We start from the raw sequence: 18,138 nt of genomic DNA, 5'->3' as shown, positions 1-18,138 counted from the left end.
TGGAACTCATTACAGGCTCAGCCTGTCTTCTCTGATTCTTCTTTGTGGTGGCCGTGGTGTTTTCTTTATTTTTCTAGTGATAATGTTCACAATGAAATTTTATGATTCATCCCACTTGTAATTCACTGTCTACCTGTAGAATTTGACCCCGAGGCTGTGTAAATGAGGCGCAGTGCTCTCTCTGTATTTCAACACAGTAAAGGACCCTGCAGCGACTTGTTTGCCTGAGATCCTTCCTCTGAGATCTTGGTGAAGCTGCAGGGCAGTGTCTGTGTGTGGAAGGGAAGGGGAAAAGAGTCTCAGCACAGCAGCACTGCCAGGCAGCACCAGTGCTTGGTCTTCCCAGAGCTGCTCTCTTTCCACTCCCACACTCTCCTTCTCAGCCCCTGGCTTGGTGTAAGGCCTGAGTGCTCTGGCAGCTCAGTCCCAGTCCTGCTGTGTGGCAGGACTCTCGAGGGAGAATCTTGGTTCTGAGGAATTGCTGTATTTACACTGGCTTTGTCACTCCATCCCCGTGCCCCACTGCCAGTTGGGACCAGTGGTTCCCTCGGTTGCCGTCGTTGTGCTGACAACACATTTAGAGAAGCCCTTCTGGGTGCCCTCCCCATGCATGGCCATTTCCAGCCACGACCAAGCTCTGGCTTTGCTGGCTCCATCCCTGCACACACAGGCCAGGTGTCTGTCTGCCTCCCGGGCAGGCTGTTCCCCCTCCAGCCTCCCTGCACTTCCTTCTGGTGTTGGACCTCCTAAGTCAGGGGGGTCCCTGTTCATCCACGCTGACCTCTTGCCAGGTCCTGCTCGACTCCCTGTGCATCAGGCTGGCTTCTGCCTGGGCTTTGAGGACGTTGTCCCTGAAGATCCAGGAGGGACTCAAGGCCCTTTGTCCTCCAGGACAGTCTGTCCTGGGTTCAGCTGGGATAGGGTTCATTTTCGTAGGAACCTGGGAGGGGGCACAGCCAGGACAGCTGACCTGAACTCGCCAAAGAGCTATTCCATACCATGTGACATCATGCTCATCATATAAATGGGGAGCGGGGTGGGGAGGTGTCTCTCTGTTTTCAGTGGGGGAACTGGTGGAGCGTCAGGTTCCCGGTAGTGAGCAGTTGCACTGCGCATCACTCGTTTTGTATATTCTTTTATTAGTACCGTTGTTGTTGTTGTTGTAACTTCTCTTTTTGTGTTGTCCCAGTAAATTGTCCTTATCGCAACCCATGAGGTTCTGCGGTTTGGTTTTTTTTTTTTCTTTTCCACTTTCTGGTTCTCCTCCTCATCCCACCAGAGGGGGGCAGGAGGAGTGAGCGAGTGGCTGTGTGGTCCTTTGTTACCAGCTGGGCTGAAACCACAACACAGTCCAAGCAGATCCTCAGCTACCAGAAAGCAGCTCTCCTGCAGTCCCGCACTGCCATTCTGCTAGTTGTCCCACTTCTCCACCATCTCATGGTGGTAGCAGCCATGGCTGCCCTCCTCCTTCCCATCCCCAGACAGATCCACTCTGTCTGTCAGGAAGAGACCAGCCCTAGACAGCTCATTGAGTGTCTCTGTCAAAAAGCTGTCTTCCACACCCTGCAGGAGTCTCTTGGCTTGCTTGTGCCCAGCCCTGCTGCCCTCCCAGCAGACTGTGGGGTGCTTCAACTTGCCATGTCATCGAGGACCTGTGACCATGAGGCTTCCTCCAAGGCAAGGCTCTGTGCACACCAGCCTCCCCTTTGCACAGAGCTCCCCTCCGCCTCCTCACCCTCCACCTGCCTTCCTGAGGAGCCCTTGGCACCCATGGCTGCCCTCCCACCACTCCAGCTGTCCCACCAGGGCTCTGGCGTCCCCATGGGGTGGGGGAGCACGTTTCTGCCTGCCCAGCAGAAAGACAGTGCTGGGGAGGGGAGAGGAGAGGCAGGTAAAGGGGCAGGGTTGTGGGAGGCTGGGTGGGAGGTGACTCCTGTTTCCAGAAGAGGATGATGCAAGGAGAGGCATGGTAGGTGGGAGGTGGATTTTGAGGTCACTTCTTTGGAAAGAACCCAATTGGCCAGGTGCTGAGGCAGGCCCAGTGCTGTCACCTGGAGTGTCGGAAAATGTACCCCGCAGCGCTGAGATCTTGGGAGAGGGGAGATGCAGAGGAAGGTGAAGATGGAACGGCTGGGAGGTGGAGTGTGAGGCCATTTCTCTTGCTGCTTGACTTGTTGCATCACAAACCCCGATGTGGCACATGTGGCAGCTCATTCAGTGGAGAGGGGTAGAGGTAGGCAGAGCCAACATGGGTGGGCTGTTGTATGTGAGCTCATGACAGAATTAATTAATTTCATAGTATCTTGTATGGCGCTATGTTTTAGATTTGTGACGGAAACAGTGTTGCTAACACACCAATGTTTTAGTCACTGCTGAGCAGTGCTTGCACAGCGCCAAGCCCTTTTCTTCTCCCCCTGCCTCTCCAGCGAGTAGGCTTTGGGGGCACAAGTGTGTGGGAGGGGACACAGCTGGGACAGCTGACTCCAACTGACTTAAGGGATCTTGTATACCATAAGACATTACGCTCAGCAATAGAAAGCTGGGGGAAGAAGGAGGAAATGGGGAAGGTTCAGAGTGATGGTGGTTATCTTCCCAAGTAACTGTTGGACATGATGGAGCCCTGCTTTCCTGGAGATGGCTGAACACCTGCCTGCCAATGGGAAGTACTGAATTCATTCCTCATTTGCTTTGCTTGCATTTGCCTCGTTACTACACTTATTAAACTGGACTTAATTTAACCAATGAGTTTTTTGCTTTTGCCCTTCTGATCCTCTCCCCTATCTTGCTGTTGGGGGGAATGAGCGAGGACTGGGTATGGGCTTAGTTGCTGGCTGGGGTTTACCTGCCACACCTGTTAATCCTTCCCCCATTAGCCATGCTTTTCTTATTTTGTACCCTCCTTTGTTGTTTCTGAGCTGGTTTCTGGGCTATTTTCTACCCCGGGCAGCAAACCCATGAAGTATGTGCCCCCTTTCATTACCTGCAGCATCATGCAATTGCTCCCATTGCTGTCTTGATAGGGGATCAGGCATCTGCCCATGTACCAAAACATCTTAGCCTGTGCTTTTCAGTGTTGCCCAAGGAGAAGGGATTCAGCTGAGGCTGAGGATGAGAATTCAATCATTGGCACCCATGAATTTCACATTTACTAGTTTTCTGTCTTCCCAAAGCCTGAGAAAATGATGGGAAAAAAAAGTGAAAGGAGAGGGGGTCATCATTTCTTGCTCGATCCATACACAGCTGAATTTTGTTCTAATACATAAGGTTTAATTCAGGTTAATTTTGCGTCCATGCGTGATTTTTGGCAAGTGTTCAGATATAGTGTGGTTCCCTTTTCAAGGACTAAAGACGGGCTAGAAAAGCACCATCAAACATGAATAGCTGTACTGTAGAGATGTGTGGAGAACAGGGGAATTTTACTCATGAAGATTATGAGTTAAAGGAGTGCAACACCTCAAAATACTGTGAGGGACCTGAGGAGGCGACATATGTTAGGGAGGACAGTCTGGGTTACTCCTGCCTCAGGCAAAGGCAAGCCCGTTGGTGGGATTGCTTTAGCTCAAGGGCCCGGGTGCATTTGGTGGGTGATGCGAAAAGATGGGGAAGTCCGATGTGTGCCTCAAGGGGATATGATTTTAAGTGAGAATAGCCAGAATTAAACTGTATGACATTAGTTGCTATATAACCCCGCTACTGTCTGTTGTCAGTACTATAACTGTTATCTGCTATATCCATAGTACTACAGTAAGAATCACTTAGATCAAGCAAGAATGAACTGTGATAAAACTGAGTGAAGTGCAGTAGTGATGGAACCAGAACTGACTCCAGCAGGCAACAATCCAACAGTGCACACCATTGTCCTGCTGCGTCCAATGTCGCCTGCTCATCACGCCACACTGAAGCCTAATCCTGCTCTGCCGACTGAGAGGACTTTGCACCATCCCTCCTGCCCAGAAAGATTGGTATGACAGATGGAGCCCAGAGTCGGGAACTAAATGAACTCAATGAACTTTTTATGAACATGACCCATAAACTAAAGGAATGATATCTCTGTGTGTGTAGACATATATATATACACATATATCATTGTCTATATATCCCAAAAGGACAGAAAGGGTGATGATTATTGACCAGGATATAACTGAAAGTATGGGAAGTAAGCATGACGTCAATGGTATAGAATAAGGGGTGGATAGTGTCCTGGTTTCAGCTGGGATAGAGTTAATTATCTTCCTAGTGGCTGGTATAGTGCTATGTTTTTGAGTTAGGTATGAGAAGAATGTCAGTAACGCTGATGTTTTCAGCTGTTGCTAAGTAGGGTTTAGCCTAAAGTCAAGGAATTTTCAGCTTCTGATGACCAGTTAGCGAGAAAGCTGGAGGGGCACAAGAAGTTGGTACAGGACAGAGCCAGGGCAGCTGTCCCAAAGTGGCCAAAGGGGCATTCAATGCAATGTGACATCACATCTAGTATGTGAACTGGGGGGAGTGGGGGCAGGGGGATCACCACTCGGGGACTAACTGGGCATCAGTTGGCGGGTGGTGAGCAGTTGCACTGTGCATCATTTGTATATTCCAATGCTTTTACTATTGTGGTGGGTTGACCCTGGTTGGATGCCAGGTGCCCACCAAAGCCGCTCTATCACTCCCCCTCCTCAGCTGGACGGGGGGAGAAAATATAACAAAAGGCTCGTGGGTCAAGATAAGGACAGTTTAATAAAGTGATAGCAAAGGTTGCGCGCGCGAAAGCAAAGAAAAACAAATGATGTTATTCTCTACTTCCTATCAGCAGGCGATGTCTAGCCGCTTCTCGGGAAGCAGGGCTTCAGTATGCGTAGTGGTTGCTCCGGAAGACAAAATGCCCCCCACTCCGTCTCCCTTAACTTAGCTTTTCTATCTGAGCTGACGTCATATGGTATGGAATATCTGGTTGGTTGGTTTAGGTCAGCTGTCCTGGTTATGTCCCCTCCCAAGATCTTGCCCTGCCCCAGCCTGCCATTGAGGGGGGGCAGAAATGTTGGAGAGACAGCCTTGATGCTGTGCCAGCACTGCTCAGCAGTAGCCAAAACACTGGTGTGCTATCAACACCTTTCTAGCTACTGATGCAGAGCACAGTGCTATGAGGGCTGCTATGGGGAGTATTAACTCCATCTCAGCCAGACCCAATACAATCTCCACCCCTTATTCCATACCATTTGCGTCCTGCTCAGGTTCCACATAACTTAATACAGATATCTTCTAACCATACTATTGTATTGAATTCTCATTACTGAAATCCTTTCTTACGAACACTTACAACTGAAACTACATACTTAAACCACTTTTATACCCAACGTACGGATTTATACATTCTTATTAATTACTATCCCCTGTCCTTTAAGAGATAGATATTCCATGGGCTTCTTCCACTCTTCCTGATGTTCACACACAGGTTATGACTTGGGCCCCATCCATCAAGATGAGTGGTCAGGACAGGAGAAGCAGTATGTTCGATCGTTGGGCCCCAACACTGGCTTGGTTTGGGTCACCGATGCACTTGTCTGGTTCCTTGCGAAGTTCACTCCTCTGCAGTTCAGGTCATTCCTGCTACATTACTTCCTACAACATACAACTCACATCACAGATTATTTTTCCCCCCAAGGTTAAATGTCCTTGAGGCACACACTGGGTCTCCCCATCCTTCCGCATTACCCACCAAGTACACCCAGGTCCCTGAGCAAAGACAATCCCACGAATGGGTTTGCCTTTTCCCATGGGAGGTGCAATCCACACTGCCTTCCCCAGCCACTTCCCCATGTGCACTACGGGGACCTTATCCCCTCCCACAGTATGTAGGGGTTTTGTTTGGGCAGGACCAGGACGGTTAGCAGATCCTCTGGTGTTAACTAGCCAAGTGGCTTCTGCTAAATTTGTATCCCAATGCTTCCATGTCCCATTGCCTAGCGCTCTCAGCATAGTCTTCAACAGTCCATTATATCTCTCAATTTTCCCAGATGCTTGCGGGTGATAGGGTATGTGGTACACCCACTCAATGCCATGTTTCTTTGCCCAGGAGCTTATGAGGTTATTTCGGAAATGAGTCCCATTGTCTGATTCAATTCTTTCTGGGGTACCGTGTCGCCATAAAATTTGCCTTTCGAGGCCTAAGATGGTGTTTCGGGCAGTGGCATGGTTTACAGGATATGTTTCTAGCCAACCAGTAGTTGCTTCCACCATGGTGAGTATGTAGCGCTTGCCTTGGCGTGTTCGCGGCAGTGGTCCAATGTAGTCAATTTGCCAGGCCTCGCCATATCGAAAACCCAGCCACCGCCCTCTGTTCCAGGGAGACTTTACTCTGGTGGCTCGTTTGATTGCAGCACATGTTTCACATTCCTGAGTGACCTGTGTAATGGCCTCCATGGTCAGGTCCACCCCTCGATCACGAGCCCACCTATATGTTGCATCTCTCCCTAGATGTCCCGATGTCTCATGGGCCCAGCGAGCTACAAATAGCTCACCTTTACGCTCCCAGTCCAGGTCCACCTGAGCTATTTCTATTTTGGCAGCCTTGTCTACCTGTTCATTATTTTGATGTTCTTCAGTGGCACGGCTTTTGGGCACGTGAGCATCTACGTGACGTACCCTTAGAGTTATGTGTTCTACACGGGCAGCAATGTCCTGCCACAATGCTGCTGCCCAGATGGGTTTACCCCTGCGTTGCCAATTAGTCTTCTTCCACTGCTGTAGCCACCCCCATAGGGCATTAGCCACCATCCAGGAGTCGGTATAGAGGTAGAGTACCGGCCATTTTTCTCGTTCAGCAATGTCTAGGGCTAGTTGGATGGCTTTCACTTCTGCAAACTGACTTGACTCGCCTTCTCCTTCAGTGGCCTCAACGACTTGGCGTGTGGGACTCCACACAGCAGCTTTCCACTTCCGATGGTTCCCTACCACACGACAGGATCCATCAGTAAACAAAGCATAACACCTTTCGTCTTCTGGTAACTCATTATATGGTGGTGCCTCTTGGGCACGAGCCACCTCCTCAGGTGATGCTCCAAAATCTCTGCCTTCTGGCCAGTCCATGATCTCTTCCAGAATTCCTGGGCGGTTAGATTTCCCCAGTCGAGCCCGTTGCGTGATCAATGCTATCCACTTACTCCATGTAGCGCTGGTTGCATGATGTGTAGAGGGGATGTTTCCTTTGAACATCCAGTGTAGCACGGGCAATCGTGGTGCCAAGAGGAGATATGCTTCTGTACCAACAACTTCTGAAGCGGCTCGAACCCCCTCATATGCTGCTAGTATCTCTTTTTCAGTCGGGGTGTAGTGGGCTTCTGATCCTCGGTACCCCCGGCTCCAAAACCCTAATGGTCGACCTCGGGTTTCTCCTGGTGTTTTCTGCCACAGGCTCCAGGTGAGACCATGATCCCCAGCTGCAGTGTAGAGTATATTTTGCACATCTGGTCCTGTCCGGACAGGCCCAAGAGCTCCTGCACGAGCTATTTCTTGTCTGATATGCTCAAAGGCTTGTTGTTGTTCAGGGCCCCATTCAAAATAGTTCTTTTTCCGCGTTACTCGATAGAGAGGGCTCACAAGCTGACTATAACCTGGAATATGCATTCTCCAGAACCCCACAAGGCCTAGGAAAGCTTGTGTTTCTTTCTTGTTAGCTGGTGGAGACATAGATGCTATCTTGTTAACCACATCCATAGGGACATGACGGCGTCCATCCTGCCATTTTATTCCCAAGAACTGAATCTCCTGTGCAGGTCCCTTGACCTTGCTTTTCTTTATGGCGAAACCAGCTTTCAGAAGAATCTGAATTATTCTTTTCCCCTTCTCAAACACTTCTTCTGCCTCGTTGCCCCACACAATGATGTCATCTATGTATTGTAAATGTTCAGGGGCATCGCCTTGTTCCAGTGCTGTTTGGATTAATCCGTGACAAATGGTAGGACTGTGCTTCCACCCCTGGGGCAGTCGATTCCAGGTGTATTGGACACCTCTCCGTGTGAAAGCAAACTGTGGCCTGCACTCTGCTGCCAAAGGAATGGAGAAAAATGCATTGGCAATATCAGTTGTAGCATACCACGTGGCTGCCTTTGATGCCAGTTCATATTGGAGCTCTAACATGTCTGGTACAGCAGCACTCAGTGGCGGTGTCACTTCATTCAGGCCGCGATAATCTACTGTTAACCTCCACCCTCCATCAGACTTTTGCACTGGCCATATAGGACTATTAAAAGGTGAATGAGTCTTGCTGATGACTCCTTGGCTCTCTAGGTGATGAATCAGCTCATGGATGGGAGCCAGGGAGTCTCGGTTTGTCCGATATTGCCGACGGTGCGCCGTCCTGGTAGCGATTGGCACCTGCTGTTCTTCAACTTGCAACAATCCCACAATGAAGGGATCTTCCGAGAGGCCAGGCAGAGTAGATAGCTGTTTGATCTTCTCTGCATTTACAGTGGCTACACCAAAAGCCCATCGGTACCCCTTTGGGTCCTTGAAGTACCCTCTCTTGAGGTAGTCAATGCCAAGGATACAAGGGGCCTCTGGGCCGGTCACAATGGGGTGCTTTTCCCACTTGTCCCCTGTCAAGCTCACTTCAGCCTCCAGTATAGTCAATTCTTGGCATCCCCCTGTCACTCCAGAGATCCAGATGGGTTCCGTGCCCCTGTATCCTGATGGCATCAGTGTACACTGTGCACCAGTGTCTACCAAAGCCTTATACTTCTGTGGGTCTGATGTGCCAGGCCATCGAATCCACACAGTCCAGTATATCCGGTCATCCCTTTCCTCCTCCTGGCTGAAGGCAGGGACCCTCTATTGCTGTTCCTCATCAGAATATTCACTGTCCGATCCTTGCGGTACCAGACCAGAAGTCCCCTCACCAGAATCAAGGGAGGTAGTTTCAGTTCTTCTGTGCCTGGAGGATCGCTGAGTGCTTTCTTGGGCCTCTACAGCAACTACGCTGACAGCCTTCTTCTTGGGTGACCCCTTCTTAACAGCTGTCTTCCCTCTCAGTTCACGCACACGGGCTTCCAGCTTAAAGGTGGGTTCACCATCCCACTTCCTCATGTCCTCCCCTTGGTCACGCAGGAAGAACCAGAGTGTACCACGTGGCATACGCCTTGGGCTCCCTTTCCCTCTGACTGGGGCACGAGAGGACTGATTTCTTGGAGCATCCCTAACAGCCAAAGCACTGTCCTGTAGGGATGAGGAGACACAGAGATTTTCCTCAAAGTTTTGGAGCCAAGACGACACTTTCTCCACAGTTGGTGTTTCCATATCTGGACAATACATTGCTGCCAAGCTGTTAGAATACGATGCTGGGGCACCTTGAATCACCTTTCGCCACATGGCCCGTGTGCACAGGACATCCTCTGGATCTTTGGAAACTTCCTCATCATCTAGATCACTGTAGATGACTTGCACCACTGCTAACTCTCTCAGGTACTGGATGCCTTCATCTGCGGTAGTCCACTTTTCTGAGGAACTGACAAGATCTTCCTTGAATGGATATCTTGCCCTCACACTTGAGAGGAGCCGGCTCCAGAGACTGCAAACTGCTGCCTCTTTTCCAATTCCTCTTTCAATTCCCCGGTTTCTAGCGAGGGATCCCAGCTGTTGGGCTTCCTTGCCTTCCAGTTGCTGACTATCAGCCCCGTTATCCCAGCATCGGAGCAGCCAGGCAGCAATCCGCTCACCTGGCTGGCGGCTGTAATCTTTCCGCAAGTCCCGAAGTTCTGAGGACGTCAGGGACCGGGTAGTTTCCGCTTCCTGTTTAAGTTCCCTCACTCCTTCCTCCAATTTCCTTATTGAAGGACCAGCTTCTAGATCAAGCTTTTCCTCTTCTTCTTCTTCCCTCACTAATCGATGGTATGGACCCGTTGATCTCCTTGTCCACTGCTTCCTTTTCACTATTGGGGCAATTACTGTAGTTGTTGTTGTTTGGGTCCCTATCTCGAGCATGGTGTCCTCAGATGCAGTCTGGGTCCCTGCCTCGACCATGGTCCTCTGACAGTGTTGAACTATGGCTCGGTAGGCATAGGCCAGGCCCCAGTACAGTGCGAGAAGCTGCTGGTTTTCATTGGGATAGGCAAGGCACCCTTCTATCAGGTGGCGTGTCAGTTTGCCAGGGTTACTTGCCTGTTCAGATGTAAAATCCCAGATTATGGGAGGTGATAACCGTCCTAGGAATCTGCCCAAATCCTTCCATATACCCTGCCACCCAGGCACCAGTCGCTTGAGGGCACATTTAAGTATTGCCTCACCTAAAACTTGCCTTCTCTTATACCAGGACGAGACCAGATTCCACAATACCCATAATATGCCACCAGTATTAATTATTAGTATTAAACAGCTTACATAAGGGTGAACAAGGACCTCGGGAGCCTGCATAATAAAACCATTCACATCAATGCCTGGTAGAGAGAGGGAGATGTGTTCCCTCATCTCCTCCACAAGATAGCTCCCACAACACAGCAAAGCCATCAGTGCCAGGACAAAGCACATCGACATTATTTGTATTAGCACGTTCCCGCGTTCCTTCATTCTCCCCACAAGATAGCTCCCACAGCACAACAAAGCTATCAGTGCCAGGACAAAGCACGCAGCCATTATTTGCATTAACATGTTCCCAAACTCAGCAAGCTAGAGATAAGCAAGCAGCTAACAAGCTCCGTGACCTGCACAGGAGCTTGCCACTTAATAACTAGCTATAGAACGCTTAATGCAAAACTGCCGTTGTCGTGCCCCACGTTGGGCGCTCTCTTCAATGTGATCTCTTTGACAAATGTTATGCAAAATCACTCTCTCATCTCCTCCAGACCATTTAAAAGACATTAAACAGGGCAGCTTGCCTGATAGACCCCTGCCAGACCCTACTAGCTCGATGCCTCCAGGCAGAGTACCAGGCATTGACCACGTCCCTACGAGCCCACCCCTCCAGCTGTTTTATACCCCTCTATTTATCCATCCATGCAGACCATAACATCCTCACATTGAATATGGTGGGGGATGATGCCGAAAGCATTGCTGATCTCCAGGTAGAAGACACCCTTTGCTCTTCCCCTGTCCAGCAATCCTGTCCTTTCATCCTAGAAAGCAAAGAGGATGGCCAGACACAATCGACTCTGGGTGAATACATTCACCTTCCTTTCAGACACCCAGAAAGGGGACTTTAGTAGACACGCTTAGGAGCACAGCCTTCCATTCCCCTGCTCATTCTTTGAGCATTTTTGAAAGGTGCGTACAACATTTGCCTGCTTCCAGTCATCAGGAAGTTGCCCCAGTCTCTACGACATTTCAAAGATGACGGCGAGTGGCCTCACAGTGACATTGGCCTGCTCGCTCAGCTCCTGGGGATGCTGCCCCTCCTGTCCCATAGACTGGTAATGATTGTGTTTGCTCAAGTAATCCCTGGCTTGACACCCATCCACCTCTGGCTGTTTTCCTCCAGAGTCCTGCCTCGAGGCACAAAGGCTTGGGAGACCTTGCTGGGGAAGACTAAGGCAAAGAGGATATAGAGTATGTCAGCTCTATCTATACCTGCCCTTACTACATTCAGCAGTGGCCACATACTACCTTTGGCTTTTTTTCCTTAAACTCTTCTTGAAGGAGTAACAGCTTCTCTTGATGCCCTTGAACCTCTTTCAAGGATACACACTAGGGAAGCATTGGCTTCCTTAAAGCCATCCCTATTTCCCGTTTCCTCCATCATCAGTCCCTGCATCCACCTTCTGAATGCTTCCTTTCTTCTGCGGAGCTTCTCGATGTGTTCCTTCTTTAGCCAAGCTGCTCTCCTGAAATGTCAGGTTGTTTTCCTGCTCAGCAGTCTGGACAGGTCTTGTGCTTGGAAGATGCTTTCCTGAAAGACCGCTGCTTGACCTGGAGTGCTGCTACCCATGGCACTACCACAAAAAGTGCCCTGAAGAGGCTAAAATCTTCTCCCACTATTTCATGGCTACTGCAGCCCAGGCTGATGCTACTTTCCACATCCATGATCAGCTCTCCCTCCCTTGCAAGGACCAGATTCAGGTAAGCGTCACCTTTGTTGGCCTGGCACCTGTGCAAAGAAGTTATCCCAAGAGATGCCCGACATCTGCTGGACAGCATGCATCCTGCTGTGCTCCCCTTCCAGTGAGTGTCAGGGTCATTAAAGTCCCCAATAAGACCAGGGGTCATGTACCTGGAGTCTTCCCTGGGTTGCTTAAATAACGCTTATTCCACTTCCTTACCCTGGTTGCAGGTCCTTCATCACCCACCGGGATGCCACGCCAAGGGGCCTGTCCTCTCATCCTCACCCACAAGGGCTCACCCAACCTGTTGCATGTCTCATAGAGGAGCTCCACACAAATGACAAGCTCCTTCAGATGGAGGGCATCCCCCTCCTCATCATTCCAGCCTGCCTCTCCTGCACAGCCCACAGGCACCATGGCAGCACCACTGTGAGCTGTCCCACCACCCCGCGCCATTTCTTCCATCAATGTCAAAAGTCTATAGTGGCACATGGGACTGCAGCTCCTCCTGTCTGTGCCCCAGAATGAGGGCATGGGACCACATTTGGACTGCAGCACCTCCACTGTGGCACTCACTAAGTAAAAGCTCAGACTTGTCACAGGCAAACCCAGTACCAAATGCCCAAGACCCAATGTCTGCAAAAGCTGTGCTTGAGAGCAGAGACATGCTGCAGGGGATCGCAGATGGCAATAGGAAGCCAACAGAACCTTTTCTACGTGCCTCCCTCACCTAGCCGAGGTCTCCCTGGTTATCAGCACTGGCACGGCTGCCTGCCTGTAGCCCCGCCTTCCATCTCCTCCCCATCCTTCGATCTGGTGGTGGCAGTTCTGTACTTGGTGGTGCATCCAGCAGTGAACCCCCTCCTCTACAGAGTCAGGAACCAGGAGCTCAAGGAGTCTCTCAGGAAAGGGATTTCATGGATGTTGGTCAATCTTGATAAACTTTCCATCACTCTCCACAAGTGACCTCTAGTGTATCGCAATGCAGGCCTGTACTTTATTATGCATTTTTTTGTTAGCATTGCCTGTATTCTTACTTATGGTTAAATTGTTCCTACATAATTGCTTGTATTCAGCTCACTCTCCTAAGAAAGGAACCCATCTCTCTCTCTCCCCTCACACCTGTGTAAATGTGTTCCTAACACTGTTTCAGAGCTGATTCTATCATAGCATCTCTATAGAAAAATGCCATCTCCCACATGCGGTTCCTCAAGGTTTGGATGCTCTTCCACAGCTGATGTCAACAACGTGCCCAGGAACTTCACTCCAAAAGGGCCTGAGTAAAAAGCTCATTTTCACATTGGTAGCTGTTAGAGAACAAGGGTTGGATTTAGGACACGTCCCTTGTTGTCTATTGACAGTGGAGATGGTGAATGCTCACTGAGAGACTGTCATACTGCGCTGTCCCAACACGTGCCAGGGCAGAGTACATCCTCCGGGAGAGGAATCTGGAGTTGCCTGCAGAGCCCGGGAGATATGCGTGGACCGTGTGTGCCTGGGGTGGGCACTGACTGGAGCCCCACAAAGTGAGAGATGGCCCAAGGCGGAGTCAACCAAAAGGAAAGCACTAAATCCAGGTATCTGCAAGGAAACAAAGATGGACACAGCCAACCCAACACAGACCAACACCAAGGGGCAGCAGCACCTTGACAGCAGCACTTACACAACCATGAGCAACACAATGGGCCCCATCCCGTTCCCCCTCTCAGGCTGAGCGGGTGCGAAGGTTCCATAAGTGGTCCGTATATTACAATTGACCAGCAAAGCATGTACACACATTCATGCCCAAACACACATGCAGAACTAAGCCTACTCACACAGAAAAAAGACAGGAGCAGAATTTAATAAATGTTGTAGTTTAACCCCAGTAGTCAGTGAAGCAGAACACAGCTGCAGCTTGCTCATTCCTCCACAGCAGGATAGGAGAGATGACGGGAAAGGTAAAGTGAGAAAACTCATTGGCTGAGATCAAAACAGTTTAATAAGTAAAGCAAAAGCTGTGCACTCAAGCAAAGCAAAATAAGGAATTCATTCACTGCTTCCCATCGACAGGCAGGTGTTCAGTCATCTCCAGGAAAGCAGGGCTCCATCATGCATAATGGTTACCTGGGAAGACAAACACCATCACTCTGAACCCTTCCCCTTTCCTCCTTCTTCCCCCAGCTTTTATAGCTGAGCATAACATCCTATGGTACAGAAGATCCCTTTGGTCAGTTGGGGTCAGCTGTCCCAGCTGTGTCCCCTCCCCACATCTTCTGCACCCCCAGCCTACTCGCTGGCAGGGCAGCGTGAGAAGCAGAAAATGCCTTGGCGCTGTGCAAGCACTGCTCAGCAGTGACTAAAACATTGGTGTGTTAGCAACACTGTTTCCATCACAAATCTAAAACATAGCCCCATACAATTTGCTATGAAGTTAGTTAACTCTACCAGAACTGAAACCACTAGAATAAGCAGGACAGACCATGGTGATCAGGCACAGGCTTTGGCCAGACCAGCACTGACCAGCCACCTCCCCACAGGCACCTGGGCCCTTGCAGCCCTCTCCTTCCCAAACTTCCACGGGCTGCTTCTTCCATGATACGCCTTGACCCTAGCCTTTCTCTGCCACAGTCTGCTCCACAATTCATAACCATCACCAATTACTTTTCCCCCAATGGTCTCAGGTTTTCTCCATTTGTACCCAAATTTGATAGTTTGGACACCATTGCCTTGGTCCTCTGGGACTTCAAGGGCATCCCTGATGGCTTCCCCAGGCACTGATGGCCTTGCAAGACAAGACTGCCCAGAAGGTCCCTGGTGCTCCTCTCTGTGCCGTCTGGCCACTTCTCACATCTGCAGCCACCTGTGAGACCCAGCCGGGACACAGGGTGCTGCCCATACTGCTGGTCCCTTCTCATGCTCTTCTCTGTTACGTCCCACAATTTCTCCTGCCATGTCCCATAGGTTCCCAACCATGTTGGCTTTGCATAACTCTACTCTTCTCCAATGGCTGAACTGCCATCTGTGCCACGTTGGCGTTTATGATGCTGCAAGTCAAGCAGCAACAGAAATGGGCTCACACCCCACCTCCCAGCCATGCCATCTTCACCATCCTCTACATCTCCCCTCTCCCAAGATCTCAGCGCTGCTGGGTGGGTTTTCTGACACTCCAGGTGACAGCACTGGGCCTGCCTCAGCACCTGGCCAATTGGGTTCTTTCCAAAGAAGTGACCTCAAAATCCACCTCCCACCTACCATGCCTCTCCTTGCATCATCCTCTTCTGGAAACAGGAGTCACCTCCCACCCAGCCTCCCACAACCCTTCCCCTTTACCTGCCTCCCCTCTCCCCTCCCCAGCACTGTCCTTTCTTCTGGGCAGGCAGAAACGTGCTCCCCCACCCCACGGGGATGGCAGAGCCCTGGTGGGACAGCTGGAGTGGTGGGAGGGCAGCCATGGGTGCCATGGGCTCCTCAGGAAGGCAGGTGGAGGGTGAGGAGGTGGAGGGGAGCTCTGTGCAAAGGGGAGGCTGGTGTGCACAGAGCCCTGCCTTGGAGGAAGCCTCATGGTCACAGGTCCTCAATGACATGGCAAGTTGAGCACCCCACAGTCTGCTGGGAGGGCAGCAGGGCTGGACACAAGGAACCCAGGGGATTCCTGCAGGGTTGAAAAAGACAGCGTTTTGACAGAGACACTCAATGAGATGTCTAGGGCTGGTCTCTTCCTGACAGACAGGGTGGGTCTGCCTGGGGATGGGAAGAAGGAGGGCAGCCATGGCTGCTACCACCATGAGATGGTGGAGAAGTAGGACAACTAGCAGAATGGCAGTGCGGGACTGCAGGAGAGCTGCTTTCTGGTAGCTGAGGCTCTGCTTGGACTGTTCTGGAGGACAAAGGGGCTGTGAGTCCCTCCTGGATCTTCAGGGACAAGGTTCTCTAACCCACAAAGATGCCTGCCTGATGCACAGGGAGTCGAGCAGGGCCTGGCAAGAGGTCAGCATGGATGAACAGGGACCCCCCTGACTTAGGAGGTCCAACACCAGAAGGAAGTGCAGGGAGGCTGGAGGGGGAACAGCCTGCCCGGGAGGCAGACAGACACCTGGCCTGTGTGTGCAGGGAAGGAGCCAGCAAAGCCAAAGTTCAGCGGTGGCTGGAAATGGCCATGCATAGGGAGGGCACCCAGAAGGGCTTCTCTAAATGTGTTGTCAGCACAAGGACGGCAGCCGAGGGAACCCTGGTGCCAGTGGGGCAGGAGACAGAGTGATAAAGCCAGTATAAATACAGCAATTCCTTAGAATCAAGATTCTCCCTCGAGAGTCCTGTCACACATCAGGACTCTGACCGAGCTGCCAGAGCACTCAGGCCTTACACCAACCGAAGGGCTCAGCAGGAGAGTGTGGGAGTGGAAAGAGAGCAGCTCTGGGAAGATCAGTTGCTGGTATTCCCTGGCAGTGCTGCTGTGCTGAGACTCTTTTCCCCTTCCCCTCTGCACACAGGCACTGCCCTGCAGCTTCACCAAGTTCTCAGAGGAAGAATCTCAGGAAAATAAGTCGCTGCAGGGTCCTTTATTTTGTTGAAATACACAGAGAGGACTGTGTCTCATTTATACAGCCTCGGGGTCATATTGTACAGGTAGACAGTGAATTAGAAGTAGGATGAATAATAAAATTTCATTGTGCACAATATTATCACAAGAAAAACAAAGAGCCCCTGCCCCACCAGCACCACGAACCTGAGAGGCAGGCTGGGCCTGTAAAGAAATACATTATGAATGCTCTGCAAAAGAAAACAATCAGTTAATTGCTTCTGAAAAGCACCCGCTCATCATTTTCCGCAGGGCATCCTTAAGCTCCTGGTTCCTCATACTGTAGAGGAGGGGGTTCACTGCTGGAGGCACCACTGAGTACAGAACTGCCACCACCAGACTGAGGGATGGGGAGGAGATGGAGGGGGACTTCAGGTAGGCAAACGTGCCAGTGCTGATAAACAGGCAGACCACAGCCAGGTGAGGGAGGCATGTGGAAAAGGCTTTGTGGCGTCCCTGCTTAGAGGGGATCCTCAGCACGGCCCTGAAGATCTGTACATAGGAGAAAACAATGAAAACAAAACAACCAAATGCTAAACAGACACTGAGCACAAGAAGCCTAAATTCCCTGAGGTAGGATCGTGAGCAGGAGAGCTTGAGGATCTGGGGGATTTCACAGAAGAACTGGCCCACAACATTGCCTTGGCAGAGTGCTAGGGAAAATGTATTCGCTGTGTGCAGCAGAGCATAGAGAAACCCACTGGCCCAGGCAGCTGCTGCCATGTGGACACAAGCTCTGCTGCCCAGGAGGGTCCCGTAGTGCAGGGGTTGGCAGATGGCAACATAGCGGTCGTAGGCCATGATGGTAAGGACACAATACTCTGCTACTGCCAAGAAGGCAAAAAAAAAGACCTGTGTAGCACATCCCCAGTAGGAGATGGCCCTGCTGTCCCACAGGGAATTGGCCATGGATTTGGGGACGGTGGTGGAGATGGAGCCCAGGTCGAGGAGGGAGAGGTTGAGGAGGAAGAAGTACATGGGGGTGTGGAGGTGGTGGTCGCAGGCTACAGTGGTGATGATGAGGCCGTTGCCCAGGAAGGCAGCCAGGTAGATGCCCAGGAAGAGCCAGAAGTGCAAGAGCTGCAGCTGTCGCGTGTCTGCAAATGGCAGGAGGAGGAACTCAGTGATGGAGCTGCTGTTGGACATTAGCTTCTTCTGGGCATGGGGCACTGTTCAAGTGGGAGAGACGGTGACAAGTTAGAAGAAAATTCTTTGAGCTAAACCTAACGCATTTCTCATAGAAACCCCACTGAAATTGCCTTTCCTATTTCGGAAAGACCCTTGGCAGGTCGTATCATGAGATATATGCTTGGTGCTGGCTGAGGGTGCCACTGGGAGCAGTTGTCTCTGCTGTGGGGTCTGGGGGAGTCAGTCCTGCCCTACAGCAAGAGGTAAATAGGGACAGGGGGTGATATCAGATTAAATCCACTCATTATATCACAGAGCTTTTCAACATTGTCGCTTCCAATTCAACGAAAAGCAAACAAAATCCAAGGGATTTTTCTTTGGTGTATTTTGTTCTAGTTTACCCACCACTCTTAAGGAGTGCATTTGGTAGGGAAAGAAGCGAATCTCCTA

General features: G+C 50.7%; 1 protein-coding gene across 1 annotated transcript; it reads right to left on the bottom strand.

The window, feature by feature from the left end:
- Nucleotides 1-16,767: 16,767 nt before the first annotated feature.
- Nucleotides 16,768-17,706, bottom strand: LOC138682910 (olfactory receptor 14A16-like). Its single transcript, XM_069774464.1, has one exon. The coding sequence runs from the start codon at nt 17,704-17,706 to the stop codon at nt 16,768-16,770; it is 939 nt and encodes a 312-aa protein (XP_069630565.1).
- Nucleotides 17,707-18,138: the final 432 nt, after the last annotated feature.

The sequence above is a fragment of the Haliaeetus albicilla genome, chromosome 29, assembly GCF_947461875.1.
Source record: "Haliaeetus albicilla chromosome 29, bHalAlb1.1, whole genome shotgun sequence".
In the NCBI taxonomy this organism is placed as follows: Eukaryota; Metazoa; Chordata; class Aves; order Accipitriformes; family Accipitridae; genus Haliaeetus; species Haliaeetus albicilla.
The sequence above is the reverse complement of the archived record's forward strand: the minus strand, read 5'-3'. Positions and strand labels throughout refer to the sequence as shown.

Coding starts and splice junctions, on each gene's coding strand:
- LOC138682910 (XM_069774464.1), bottom strand. CDS start 17,706: ATGTCCAACAGCAGCTCCATCACTGAGTTCCTCCTCCTGCCATTTGCA.